Here is a 14726-nt window from a genome sequence, read left to right on the forward strand (position 1 = left end):
ACGCGACTGGGTTGGGCTAATAAAGTGATACGAAAGTCATTTTGACTCTTCATTAAAACTTACCATAACGAAGTAATTAAAACTTTGTTGCCATCCTTCGTTCATGAATACAAATACGCGCCGGACAGCTAGTTTCATTTCGAGGGTGGGAGGTAGGAAAGAATTATGCGATAACGTTGCCTCGGGTAAATCGTTTGGAGGCTATCCTAACGAATGATCGATTCAATGGTTGAATTATAAAATGTGTTAACGGGGTAATTACCAGAGGACTGATATTACAGCGTGCTTTCGTTGCAGCAGCTATCAATTTGAACGTTATTTAACGCGAACTAATAATTCTCCGTTTATTTCCTTCCGTCTGCGCTGAATATTACGTGTTTAAGTATATTAATTCCTCTGTTATTTGTACTTGGTACCTTGTTATATAGACGTGTCCGTTATTACAATATTTTTATATTCACAGAAAAATCAATGGAATTGCTTGATTACAAGCTTTAAATTTGTCCTCGAATGTTTCTATCTTAATATTGTCATAAACGTAGTTCACATTAGGGTGGTTTATGTTAAATAAATTTACAAATGAAGATAAACTATGCTTTTTTGGCATATTGTGTATAACAATATTATAAATGTAATTCGAAGATTGTTCACATTGTTTTAAACCAACAAATTAAAATAACGCGTGCTTGTGTGGACTATATTGGTTTGAATATGATCAAAAATATACACACTTAAAGTGTTTACACTATCATAAGTATGATTGAAAACGGCATAGATATTTCGAAGAATGTAATAAATTTGAGGGGTGCAGAGTGGCTGAAATTGTTTAGAAGCTGAGGGGGGGGGGGGGTGGTGGAAGGATATCAGGCGAAGCAAACCGTGACATTGTCACGAAAGGCTCTTTTCCACCCATTTAATGAAGTATGTTAACGAATCAACAGGTTACTTGGTGCAATCCGTGCGTGAGTGTATAGGTGAGCATAGAGGCGCCTATTAAAACCCTGCCTCCCGGTAGAAACATTTTCCCCGCTATGGCGGAGCGATCGCACATGCTATAACGTGCTCGAGTGTAATCCCCTCGCCACGTTGCAAATTGGATGAAACATCCGTCCTTATTGTACGGGTTATATCCGCTTAACCTGCCCTCCCACGGTTCTTCGCACGTTCCACGATCTCCCACTTTCTCAACACTTCTGTACATTGTCTTCTCCTTCTCCAAATTCTCTTCGCGGTTGAGCCCCTTCGCCTGTCTTGGCATTATTATCTATCCTGTTCCCATACCTAGCTACACATAATGCTCATTAGATCATTTCTATCAGATTATCGAGTCTGAAAAGAAGATTGTCGATAGACTCTCGAGGTTTTTGGTGGATAAGTCATGTTCGAAAGATCTTGAAAATCCGATAGTGGATCTTTCCTAAGATTATCTGTGACATGTATCAGAGCGAGAAAATTGTAGTTATTATTTCTCGTAATTTTTGGTCACGCAGTTAATTTTATTGTGTATGGTTTTCAGTTTCCTCAGAGAGCAGAGGTACCCTCGTTGGCAGTAACGCTGGAGTGATGTCTGTGGATTTCGACTCAACGGGAACCCTGATCCTTGGAGCGTCCAATGACTATGCCAGCCGGGTGTGGACTGTCAACGATCTTCGTCTAAAGGTAAGTGACGACTGTCTGTATTACTTACTTAACGAGAAAACACAAAATGTCGCACGGAATGTGACACTGACTAACAGGGGGTGACACAAGTAAATCTACTTCGTTATTTATTTTTTATATATTTATGCATTTGTACACATCCTTGTACATTTTTCTCTATTACATTTGTCATAAATTCATAAATATCGCAGTCCAATCTTTTCGAACTTATGACTGTTTTTATTAATCTCTTCGGAGACATATGTGGCCAGGGGCGTGAAGAGGTTAAGTGGTTACACCACTTTGATCGCTTCATAAATCGAACATCTTTTTTACAGACATATATACGTCATAACAGCTCAGTACAAAACAGCCTATTATATAATCAGAAGAAATCTCTACACGAATACTAAATCTTAATCAAAGCTCTAATATTTCCAGACCGTTTACTTTTCAAAATTACAAAAGCACCAATCCTCGCATGTTTAATTACACGTACGAATAACGGCGCCCTCCCTCCCTCCGTAGTATACAACGGTCCCAGTAAAATTGCTCGAGTTACAACCCAATCGAAACGACATTCTACTTTTTTGCTTGTTATTGTAAGTACATCGTTCGCTATATCGAGCAAAGGGAATCAGGGGAAAAATGTTACATCAGAAGCGAGCCAAGCGAGCGAAGAAACCGCGGTAATGAGGCGGACTTATCTTCTCATCGTAAAAATATGATTGGCTCCGCGGATATGTCCTAGGAAGTGCATAAACAGATGCCTCGCAAAACGCGCGTTAAATTACCGTGGCTGTTCCGCGGACGAGACGATCTGTAAATCTAACAGCACTAGAATACGAAATTTATCGTCACCTTCTTCAACGACCTATTACGACCGGCGGCTCATGTAAATCTGCGAGATCGTAAAGCTAATGAGCATTCGCAAAAAGCTTTCCAGCCGGATCGTTCCTCGAAATCACTCCGGGGATCTTTACGTCACCCCTGTCGCTAACACCGATGCTTCCTAGTTTCGTAATCTTCGACGGAAGAATAATACTGTCTCTTTTCGCCGATGATATCGATATTCCCTCATCTAAAGTTTGTCCCAGTTTTGTTCTCCGCCGACTCTCGATATCGGGGAAACGAGGGAAAAGTTTTGCGGTTGTCTTCCTCGCGGGCTTTTGGCTTCCCATTTCCCCCTTTGTGTTTCTTTCGATAGTTCCCAGGTCGGAGGCGGAAAAGTCATCGGAACGATGATTTTTTCCCCTGCGCGTGAATAGAAGTTCCTTGCGTGCAAATGAACTTGACGGATCCTCCTTCAATTCCTCGAATGTCAGGCGTCTTTGATAATTCTTTTAGAAGAATTGTTAGCCAATAATTTTCTTGAGGGGGTACTTTTTCTGAGTTAAAAGATAGACTTCTTGTGGTTAATATTCTTGTTGGTTAACAAAATCAGTTTTTATTGGTTCGGACATACAGTCAATCTCATAAGTATTTGTATATATATATATATATATATATATATATATATATATATATCTGTCATTGATAATTTGTAAGCAATTTAAGCAGGGTAGTCGCAAATTTGATAGAATCATGTAAATTTAACCTAAACTTTCTTTTTGCATCCTATTAATATTGTATTCTTAGTTTGTTCTTCGAACTCAGCAATTTTAAGAACCACTTTTCTATTCTCTGAAATGAACGGAGCAACAATAAATTGAATTTTGAAACAATTTTTAAAGCGAGAAGCAATCTTAAAGGCGCGTACCTACTGGATTCGCGGGTATGTAATCAAGGGATGATCGATTGAGTCTAGCTTCGACCGTTATTCTTGGTCGTTACATTTACACCTCGTTATTCCGACGAGATCAAACAGGGGATCAAAACAGCGTCGTCGTGTAACACGGTAAAACAACCCTCGATGATTGTTCCGAAGTCTTCAAAGGGGGCTGGGAATTGAAGAACAGAAAGAGCTTCAGCGCGAAGCCCCTGACGCTATCGTTCGCGATTTTTACCCGACTTTGAAGTGCTTTTATCTTCCGCGCTCGTTAAAACGTTACATCTGAAATATTAATGTTCAACTTTCACCGCGGGGCGTATCATCTATTTATATTAAACGCAACATTCTACGCTCCCGGTACAATTGAATTCGTGAACATTCTTTTTACGCTCTGTTTTGCATTCCTAGTAGGGGAAGGCTGCCTTGTTTGGTTGGAAACAGGCTTTGTGCAGTGTGAAAATAGAAAGGAAGATCGGACTCGATGTACACTGCGGAAATTATTGCACAATTCGTGTAATCTTTGGTACGAGATTTAATTGTTTTGTCGTGAAATAATTGGAGATTGAATTTCTTTCCCCGATTTGATACTCACGTGATATTCAAGACTTTCGAGAATCGTGAGAATTCGAAACACTATTTACAAAATATTTTTAATAGTTTCGAGACACTTTAAGTTTGTTTCTTGCGTTAAGGGTTTATAAGAATTTCAAGATATCCAAGATGATCTAGATCCACATTCTAGATAAAAATTCATGATATTCAAGATATTGAAGACATTAAATATATTCAACACACTCATGACTTGCTAAAGATTCGCGCCATCAGAGATATTTAAACCACTCAAGATCTCTAAGTGTATCTAAGCTTTCGTAAAATATCAGTGCCAACAGTTTTGCGAAACGTTTCGACCGCTCTCGGTTTCCCATGACGTCTCGAAATGGCTCAAATGCTACCCCTATTGGTACGCAGATTAGAGGATAGCGCGTCTTTGCATTTTCGCAATTCCATCGGCGCATTTGATAGTTTCTAAGTTGCATTGTAAGTTGCTCGCCGTAGCGTAATATCTCCGTTTACAGCTTCGCCGTTCGCCGATGGAATACAATGTGTAATATATCTGAACGAGAGCAGGGCTCGAGTATTGTTCGTGTATCGTTGAACGTGTTAAATGTGATTATTCGTCGCCTACGGATCCCTTGTGGTTTCGTACGAGCATTCCATCCCGACCCAAGATCATCCTATCGTTTCTCTTCCGAGCCAACACTTTCTTCTTCCCTGCTCTTTTTTCTCCTGTTCGCCGCTCAAGCATTTTTTCGCCCTTGCCCGTTCCCGAGGCAACACGCTTCGAGAATCCATTCGTCCAGCGACAGTTTCATTCTGAAGATTGGCGGCCAATGGCGCGTAAACTTACGAGAAAGCGGGCAAACTGTCAGGGATTCGCGGCCCAGCCAGGCCGTTCTCGTTGAAAGGTGCGAGAACTGACCACCTGATGTTTATTCTCGGGTACTTCGTCTCAACGGCGTAACAACGTTTCCCAGACGTTACTCTCGGAGCAGGAACCCTTCATCAATTTCTTCGCGTTCTGGGCCAGGTTCTTCGCGTAACTCTTCCACGGGAGTCAGGTACCAATTGTGTCAACGCGCTCTTCGTTCCATGAATCGCGCCTTCCTCGATTCAGTGGCCTGCTTTTCTCAATGCAGGGAAATAAATAGGTTCCTTTTCAACAGTATTGACTGATAAATCGGTTGGAAACATTTTAAAAGTGAGTCCTTCGGCAAGGTCCTCTTGAAACTGTGACTCGTGATGAAGAGGCTCGTGACAAGTAGGAGAGGTAGAATAGAAATTTTACAGGGAGTAGAAATTTGTAGAATACTGGGGTAAAAATTCTTGCAATAACTGTAGTAAATAATACAATGAGTGGTGGCTTTGCTCAGAATAACCGCACTGTTACCTCTCAAGTTACTTTTTGCTCAGAGTCCTCCTTTTATTGGTTCCAAACGTCAGACAAGGCCCTAGTGCAATAATCAAGGTCCCGCAGTATTCGTATTCTCTGAAGCTTTCAACAACCATTGTCAACAACTGCTACTTTTGCGTAATTCTAAAAATGGAATTTCAATATTTTTGTTGAGGAACGAATTGCCCGACCGGGAAGTGAAATCGTTCGCGGTTAGGTTCTATTCAAGTGGGTATAATAAATGCGGTGGAATTCATGAATAAAGTTTTTACTTTAATCGTAGGAGTCTCTTTATTCCTCCCTTCTGTCCACGGGAGTATTTTTCCCCTCTCTTGAACGGAATGGAAGGAAAAGGAGAAAAGGATCTTGCTGGAGATGCAGCTGGAATTGGAAGGCCGTAGGTTATCGTCTGTTTCTCTTTCCTCTTTGGATTCCTTCGCGCCGATTCGAATGGGGTGCCTTCGATTTTTGTTCTTTTTCACTTTCTTTTTTCGCCACTGACCTGGGTTCCTAAATTTTATATTTCTTGCCAGACCCTTGTTTGTCACCCTCCTGGTGGGGAAACGACGCGTTAAACGAATATCGATGGTACTGGAGGGTACCTGGCCAGGGCGATAATGGACTCAATTTCGCGGCAGTAGGGCGCCAGCCGTTTGGATTTCTCACGTCTCGGCACTCTATCGATTCTCTGCCAAAGCCCTTAATGATTTCCTGGTCGTCCAGCGCTGTGAAATCGTCATATCTTTAGCTACCACTTCGATCTTCCAATTGAGGTTACAAGAATTCTAGTTCCTCGGCATCATCTGTCTAGTGCTCACATTATAAGTCATTGCGAAGCGGGGAAACCCGAGAATTCTATAATTTGAAATGAAAATTGCGCATGTGTAGAATTCTTGTACAAAAATGCTTGCCTTCGGTTGTTACAGTTACTTCATAGATATGTTTTGACATATTTACAGCATCGTTGCTTGTTCTGTATCATATCAAATTCATATCTTCACTTGCACACATTTTCATATATATTCCTATATTTCTACTTCTCATAAATGTATAAACATCCACTGACTGTTAGTAAGCCTTTTGCCCAAAGGCAAGGTCTTCTTTCCCAACTTAATCTCAAATTATATCGTGTGTACGATATGATCTTAATATTAATCCAATCGAAATCCAAACTCTTCTATAATGTTCTTTCTAAAAGATCGCACGCGTAATTATTGTCTTATCTATTCAGCAATTCCACGCACGTACCCATTCGGTAATTCTGATAACTGGCAATAGGTTTTCGTAACCGCGGTTTACATTCGCAGTACAACATTCTCCGCGAAATTCAATTTGTATGGGAGTGTTTAGCGTGGTACGACGTGGTATCGTGGTCGATCCCAGTCCGTTGATTATTTATTGATCGATATTCGTTAAGACTCGTGAAAGGCGGGCTCTTCTATTCTTGGTCCCATTAGGGGGCGTGTGAACCACTCCGCCATATATTATACGTCATGTACATCATATGTATCGCGTCAAGTGGGTGATTAGACTGAAGCGAGAATTACATAGCGTCCTTACACGTTTCCGTTTCTTTTCGTTTCATATCCTATCCGGTTTTTCCTTTTCATCCTCCTCGAGGATCCCAGCGCATTTAATTCCCGCGGCGCGTAGCTGCGTATTTGAATGAACCACGTGTTGAAGACACCGAGAATTTGAGTGACTTAATTTGATCCTTGTCACGCTGGGTTCTCCGCGATTCGAATTAACAGCTATTTGTAAATTGTATTACAAACTTAAATGAAAGCCTGCTTGAGAGAACAATTTCAAACTATGTAGGTACACGTATGTATTTATAATTCGCTAAGTATTATTGCAGAAATTCTTTACACTACTCCAATAACTTCCTTTCGCATTAGAGTCCTTCTGTTAACAAATTTCAATGAACCTATCCGTAAATTTAATGTAACTTCACTGTCCTCCACAAATTTTGAAAATGAACCCGTACCAATTGTCGAAACGTAAACAAAAAAAATTCAATCTTATTTTAAATACTAGGTATCGTATGCCTTGATTCAGTAAACATGGAAAAGCGGAGTGATCTCTTTCACCAATTTTTATCTTTGCGCGTCACTCCTTTCTATTTACATACGACCGTAGAATTTATCGTCTTTCCCCGCGAATTTTGGAGCTGGTGTCCGAGGTCTGTTTATGCTTTTGGGGGACACCTGGTACGACACAGTCGGGAACTTTTGCAGTTTGTGTGTTCACGAGTGGTGTAAATGTTCTGGCTGTTGGCCAGCGACACGTTTAACGAAATCAGCACGTTTGTATTGAATAACACACACGGGACAATGAACAACCTGTAGATATTTGGCCAGCTAACTACGTCTTGGATGGAGGCAGGGAGTCACGCTTGGATTTACGGGACGGTGTTAGGTTTCTGTAAGAACCTTGCGGGAACTCGCGGCGAGATATACGCCGTTTTAACAGCTCACCTTTTCATCCCAGGAAAGTACACTCTCACACTCTGCGCGTTTATACAGAGTGCTTACGGAAACTAGGACAGCTACAGACCTGTTCCTCGACAGAAATAAGAAAAAGTAATGAGAGGAAATATTGGTAACTGTGTGGACTATTTCTTTGATGATAAGGGGAATGGGATAGGGCAATCATTTTTAATCAAATAAGAAAAGCTCATTTGAATATTAGAACCATCATCCTAGTGATTTTATGGGCACATATATAATTCTTAATATATAACATTGAATAAATAATTACAAATATTTACATAAAATGAGGTACAGGAGTTCTTCTCAAGTTTTCCATAATAAAAAATATTTCTTAAATTTAGAATATTTCAATTAATGGTCCTATTCAAGAATTACTAAGTTTCTATTAATTACATCATAATTAAAAATTATCCTAATTAAACAGATGCAGGTGAAAAGATGGTATTAAAGTGGATCTAGAATAAATAATAATGATAAAAGTAAAAGCGTGTATGTTAAGTACAGCCTGAACAGACATAGTTCATTTCGTAATTTAGTCTTCTTCGGGGCACATAAATTATCCACCTAACCCAAAAACATGTAAGGAATTAAATTACCCATGAAGAGCACGGGGGCAAGTAAATTAATATGAGGGTGATCGTACTTATAATCCGACGTTGATATTAATGATTCGGAGCAAATAACGAGATAAAATGTAAAATGTGTGAAAGACAAATAAAAATCAACATGGTACAGCAAGAACTGACAATAAACACCATTATAAGTGAAAAGACCTTTTGAGATATGTATTTGTGTGATACACAGTAGCAATTATTGGAAATTAAACGTCATGTGGAGTAAAGTGATGATTATTCTCGTGCCAGAATAATCTCTTTTGCGATGTTCCTGTAAAAGTATTATAAAGTACAGTGACATTTCTCAGTAACTTTACTTTATTTTCAAACGTTCATTCGGGTTTTTAAATGGCGTGTGCCACTAGGAACTTGAATCTTGGAAGATTTACATTACATATGTGCATGTTACGCTTAAATGACTTCTCCAAGCAACAGATACGTACTTGGCTACATCGTACTTTAACCGCTTCCAATGTAGTACTGGTCTTTCTGGGTTTTAAATTATTACTCCCTAATGATCTCACATCTCATAATATGATTATATACAACGACCCAACCACTCACCCACTTTTTATTAGGTAAGAATAACTAGCCCTGTACTTGGTTGTACATTAAGTAGTTTAATTAACTACCTTCGATTTTATTTATATTCTTCTTCGTGAAAGATGAACACGATTATATTCGAGTAGTACATAACAAATGGACACAGGCGTAGATTAACTTTGATTCGTTTGATTCATTTAAGAGATAAAAAATATTTATAAAATTTTTACTCGGATAAAAATTCGACTCTTCTGCTCCTTTTAATTCATTGTTTGATATAAAGGCAAAACAAGTTACCAAGGTTTCCATTTACCTTCTCACGATATTCATCCATTTTCAATTTCTACTTATAATGTTAGCTACAAGAACGAGCTGGAATCAGTCGAAAATTATTAAGATTCTAATGCTATAAACTTTCATTACATGTAAAAGATATTAAATAAATTCATTTTACCACGAGATTAGTGTAATACATGCAATTCCATTTTGCTAGACAAATTTAAAGCGTTGGACGTCGAGATTTAATACAGATGTGTAACCTAAGTTATTATTTTGATAATAAAAAGTGATAATTAAATTTGTTGTTTCAAAAAGAGAATTTACGATCTTCTTTAGAAATAATTCGTTAAGTAATTACAATCAATTTGAACTACGAGACATCTCGTAGTTGCCAGTGAATGGGTACTAACAACAAGCTAGTATGAACTTGTGATGACATAATAATTTCGAGTATCGGAGTGCACATTATATTCCGAGATACGCTAATGTCTCATTAAAACCTCCGTAACTTTGCATCCCCTAATTTTTTCTCACAATCCCCGCTCGAGTGAAGGGCCACAGCCTGTCCCAGTTTCTTGAATCATCTTGTACATTATCGCGTGCAAAGACGGGTAGCCAGCTCTTTTCACGTCTCGTTCTCCTTTTTACCTCGTCCTCCTCTTCTTTATGTCCTCGGTGCGAAAACGCTCGACCCCGGTTGCATAACCACGGCTGCGAAAGTAATTAGTATTTACGCCGCTTTCAGAAGCGGCGCCCGGTGTCTTCTTTTCTTTCGTCGCGCAGAAGTTGTATGTTTTAACGCGGGCGTAATGCAGAGAACCATGAACTTTCCCGGCGGATTCACGAAACCGTGAGCCGAAATAACGCGCGGCTGTGCGCGTGTGCACGCACGTAGACGAAAGACGCGAGGAGGCAATACCATCGCCGGAAATAAAACCAGTAGCGCGCTGTTACAGCATGGCATGCGCGCGTAGCGTGCTAGGCTTCATGTATCGGTTAAACGTTAATTAGAAATTAATGCTTCGTTCCTTGAACGTTTGGAACAGCGATAATAGCAAATCTGCGGATGGCTGCGATTCACCTTCGCGATTGCTGGTTAAACGTTTCGCGATCAGGCTCGGAATGCTTCTAGAATCTCAGGTGTCGGCGGGTAGCAGAGTTTGGAAATGACACGAGTTATGCACCTACGCAGTTCGAGGTGGTAATAGGTTATAATATCACAAGGTCCATTCAAATATGAACATACTCATTCTGTTGTTTTCTGGGGTACAGTGATGTACCCATATTTCGTCACTGGTCGCTATTTGGTCCAAAACAGCCCCCTTCCTTCTGCTTCAAAGTGATTCACAAGTTTAACTGTGATGGAGTCTTGTATTTTCTATATTGTATAAACTACCACTTCTTAACAAGACGTAAGTGAATGGACGAGCATAAACTAATTGTCTTAACACGATTGTCTGCGAATTCTAACCAGATCATAATTGACCCGTACACTGAAGGGGATGAAAATAATTTTCCCTGTTTCATCGAAATCTCCGTAGCCATCGGCCATCGACCCACACCTTGTTAAGCGATCGTTGAAGGACGTGCTATCGGGGCGGGTTCTTTTTCGCTATTTAATCTCATTCATTTCTCTCGGAGCGTAAGCATACGGGGTGGAGGGGTTGAACGAAAGGCAGACGGGAAGGAAGAAAGGAAACAAGGAAGAAAAGACACGCTCCAATTACGATGTTGAGAGCTTTAGACGAGATTATAGATCTGACACAATGACTGGCTCTGATCTAAATCGGATTTAGCTTCAATTCAAGTCTTCCCCGTTTCTTGAATGCATGGGGGTGTATTCGTGTGCTCTGACCACGTACACGCGCGCAGCCCCTTTCCCCCTTCCTCTTCTCTGTAAGTTAAAACACGCCCTGAACCGTGCATATAGGTCTTCGTCGTAGCAGTTAAAAGCGAAAGGGTGAAATCGGGTGGAAAGTGCAAGCTTTTACACTTTTGACTTTAACCACGGCCTCATCCCTTTCGAGCGGCACTGTGCATTTATTGTATCCATTATTCTCGGAGCCGACTCTGTGCGTGTTATTACGCATCGCGTGATACTGCGGAAAATGCTTTTTTCTGTAAAAACCATCACACGGAGGAAAACGAGAGGTGAACGTACTTTGATACTTCTCAAAGCGACGGTGTTTCGCGATCGACTGGTGTGGGTAGCCGTAAACAAGCGTTGTTTACGGAACGAAAAGGATAACCTAGGTGCATAACAGCAAACGAGTGCTGTTATCGTTTCGACTCACTTAGCAGGACTCATGTTAGAAATAATCTGTAATCAGAGGAATCAAAGTCACTGAATAAGGGAAAGATGCGTGTTATTGGAGTAGAATGTCTAATGAATGTAGGAATTGAAATTAGAGAACTAAATTTATGTTTGGATGTTTCGATTAATTTTTCAGTTTTAACGAATTATGTGTGAGATATTTACACTCAGAATTACATAATTAATTTCTTTCAGGCGGCAAGAATAATACACATTTTTATAGTATTAATTTTCTCAATTTCGTATTTATCTTTTTCATTTGAATATTCAAAATTAAACTCAGTCAATAGGAATTTTTTTCTTTCGTAAAAAAGAAAAGAAATATATTCTGAATCAATACAAGAAAAATAATCTCATGTAACAAAGTAGAATTTGCTTTCTGTTTTGCAAATGTTTTTAAATAAATCCTCTAAATTGTTTTAACAGAAAATTCTTAAATAATCTTTGCTTACTAATGAGGTTAATATTGAAAGATTTCCGTTTGCCCACACTCAGAGTCAAATTAAGCCCTGGGCTGCAGGGTCTTCAGGGTACCTCAGTACCTCTAACTCTCTGGGGGTCTACAAAAATTGTAATTCAACACTGCTCGGGGATTATTTGAATATTTCACGCTACGTCGAACTGACAATACTCGATTTAATAATTTGATGAAATCGAACATCAGGTGTACCACGCAGCTACCATTCTTTCCGCATAACTTCCATTCCGCTGCGTTGTTCTCACTTTGTCCACGTTCCTTCCACGTCCTTCCTCGTTTCTCCACCCGGCGTTCCCGAACTGACACAAAACCGACATTCCGTGACACGCTATAACGCAAATTGAGCGCGAAACTATTTTCGATATCGCATCCTATTCAAATCTAATGAACAGACCACACTCGTCGGACGATATCTACCCTGACAGGGTTGCAAAACTCCTTGGTAGGAATTTAATTAATGGGACACGGTTTGTATGATGTTATTCACGGTGCCATCCGACGCTATTTTCCTCTCTGCTCCAGATATGAACCGGATTTAAATTAAAAGTGTTGAGAACTTTAACGAGGGATTCCAACCCGACCAACCTGCTGAATTCTGAGCTAATTAAATCCGGAGCTTGGCTTATTGCGAACCTTTAGTATTGTAACTCCGACATTCTCATTACTGCGATAATTGTGGCGTGTTACGGTGCTAATAATCAATAATTGTCGCTGGCTGGGACACGGAATTTTTATCCGTCTGTTCTCGAGTTTCAGCTGTTGGTCTCGAAAGGATTGCCATGACAAGAAGTTATGTCGAAGCTTATTTTGTCAGTGGAAGTATGTTTATTTCGTAGGGACAATTAAATCTAAATATGTGATTTTACCTGGTTGCTTTATTAGAGTAATTGGTGGCCTTTGTAGATGTTTAGATTTTATATATAGGTGCTTGATATGTTACTTTTATATTTAGGTGTTAGAACATTCTATATCATGAATTATACTTTTGAAATTTGAGCTCAACAAATCTTATTAATGACTCCTAATAGCCATCACTCCTTCGAATTTAATTTTTGTGTATTTATTTAATACATTTCTCATTTATTTGATATTTTCTCACCAATTGACGCTTATAAAACAAATCGATAAATTGGAATAGAAGTAAGGAGATATAAATAAAAGAGTTTATAATCTAGAAAAGAAAATATTACACCACGACAAGGAGCTTGGGTGGTCGCTAAAGAACTTGCGAGAAAATAGCTTCAACGATATCATCTTGATACCCCAATGATACCTGTTGTTCCTGTTGTATCGATACTGCACAAATTGTTAACAAATCCTCCTTGTTAAGGAAACGAAAATTTACTTCGATACACGTTTGATACCGTAACACGATGCCATGGAATCGATACGTATCAGTATTAATGGGCAAGCTACTATGAGGAAGCTTCTTTGAGCGATCAAGTATACAGTCCAGGGTCGAGTTGAAGGGCCTAATTAGAGGAAAACCATCCTGCTAATCGTAGAATCCGTTACGGTCATTCTTATACACGCCAGCATTGGGATCTTAAAGATGAGGTTATGATAGGCGGCTAGCTACAGAAAACGCCAGATACTGTAAACTCGGGATTGAACTTTAAGTGTTCACCGAATCATCAATTAATACTTTGATATTTATAAAGATAATTCTCTCAATTCATTTCATCAATCATGTACATTTATTAAAGCTTACAGTTGCAAATTGTTGGTCACCCTCGCTGGTAAATAAAAAAGTAACTTTAAATAGAGCGGAAAAATATGTACATGTGTAATAACAGAAATATTTTCTATGTCGTCTGAGGTTATATTTTATTTTGAATAAGGCAAAGTTCAATTCAGTAATTTTTATTCCAGAAAATAACAAAGTGTTGTGAATAAGTTAAAAGATTCTTGTTCTATCATTGAGAAATAGAGATTCTCAGAATAGACGTTTCGAATTTTTGGTTTTCAGGGTTATTAAGGTATTTACTATCTTGTCTTATTGCCATAATAGTGAGTAATTCTTTAAATTACTTTGAATGTCAACGAGACTGAAATACCTTGCATTGTTTCTGAATAGAGAATGTAGTACTGCAGCTGGAAACCATTTCATGTGCAGACAGTCTTGACAGACAATGAATGAAGGTTTCACATGCAGTACCAGAAAGACATCAACGTACCAAGATAGCTATATTCGTCTTAGCATGTCTGGTATTATTCGCCAAAGTCAAAATAAATAATAGCCTAGTTAGAGGACTGACTGTACATCAATGTTCATATTAAATTTCTTCAATTTATTTGCTAAAAAAATACTGTTATCACACGAATGCAATGCTTGAGACGTCCTCGTTATTACTCATGAAAATTTAAACCATGATCATTTTAACACCCACACTATAATTTCACTTATATTAGTTCGTATAAGTTCTGTTACCCTTATATTATTTTATTATCTTTTCTATGCCTGAGATAGAACTAAGATTACATTTGTACAACATATTAAAATGAAGAGGATCGAATCATAAGTTACATTTAAACAATGCTTATCTTCCTATCTCGATTCGGCATACTAAACAATTATTGTCATGGCTTCTACCAGTAAATTCAGCAAATCGAAAAAAGATGATCGGTTGGCCAGTCCCCGCGAAC

General features: G+C 39.0%; 1 protein-coding gene across 4 annotated transcripts in view; it reads left to right on the forward strand.

Annotated features, from left to right (window-relative positions):
* Positions 1–14726, forward strand: part of LOC128873956 (autophagy-related protein 16-1) — a 651400-nt gene that overhangs the window by 9081 nt on the left and 627593 nt on the right. For all 4 annotated transcript variants that reach the window (XM_054118047.1, XM_054118045.1, XM_054118046.1 and 1 more), the window contains one exon: positions 1517–1659. In XM_054118047.1, coding sequence (XP_053974022.1) covers positions 1517–1659 — 143 coding nt within the window. The remainder of the gene's footprint in view (positions 1–1516; positions 1660–14726) is intronic.

This window comes from Hylaeus volcanicus, chromosome 3, assembly GCF_026283585.1.
Source record: "Hylaeus volcanicus isolate JK05 chromosome 3, UHH_iyHylVolc1.0_haploid, whole genome shotgun sequence".
Classification (NCBI taxonomy): domain Eukaryota; kingdom Metazoa; phylum Arthropoda; class Insecta; order Hymenoptera; family Colletidae; genus Hylaeus; species Hylaeus volcanicus.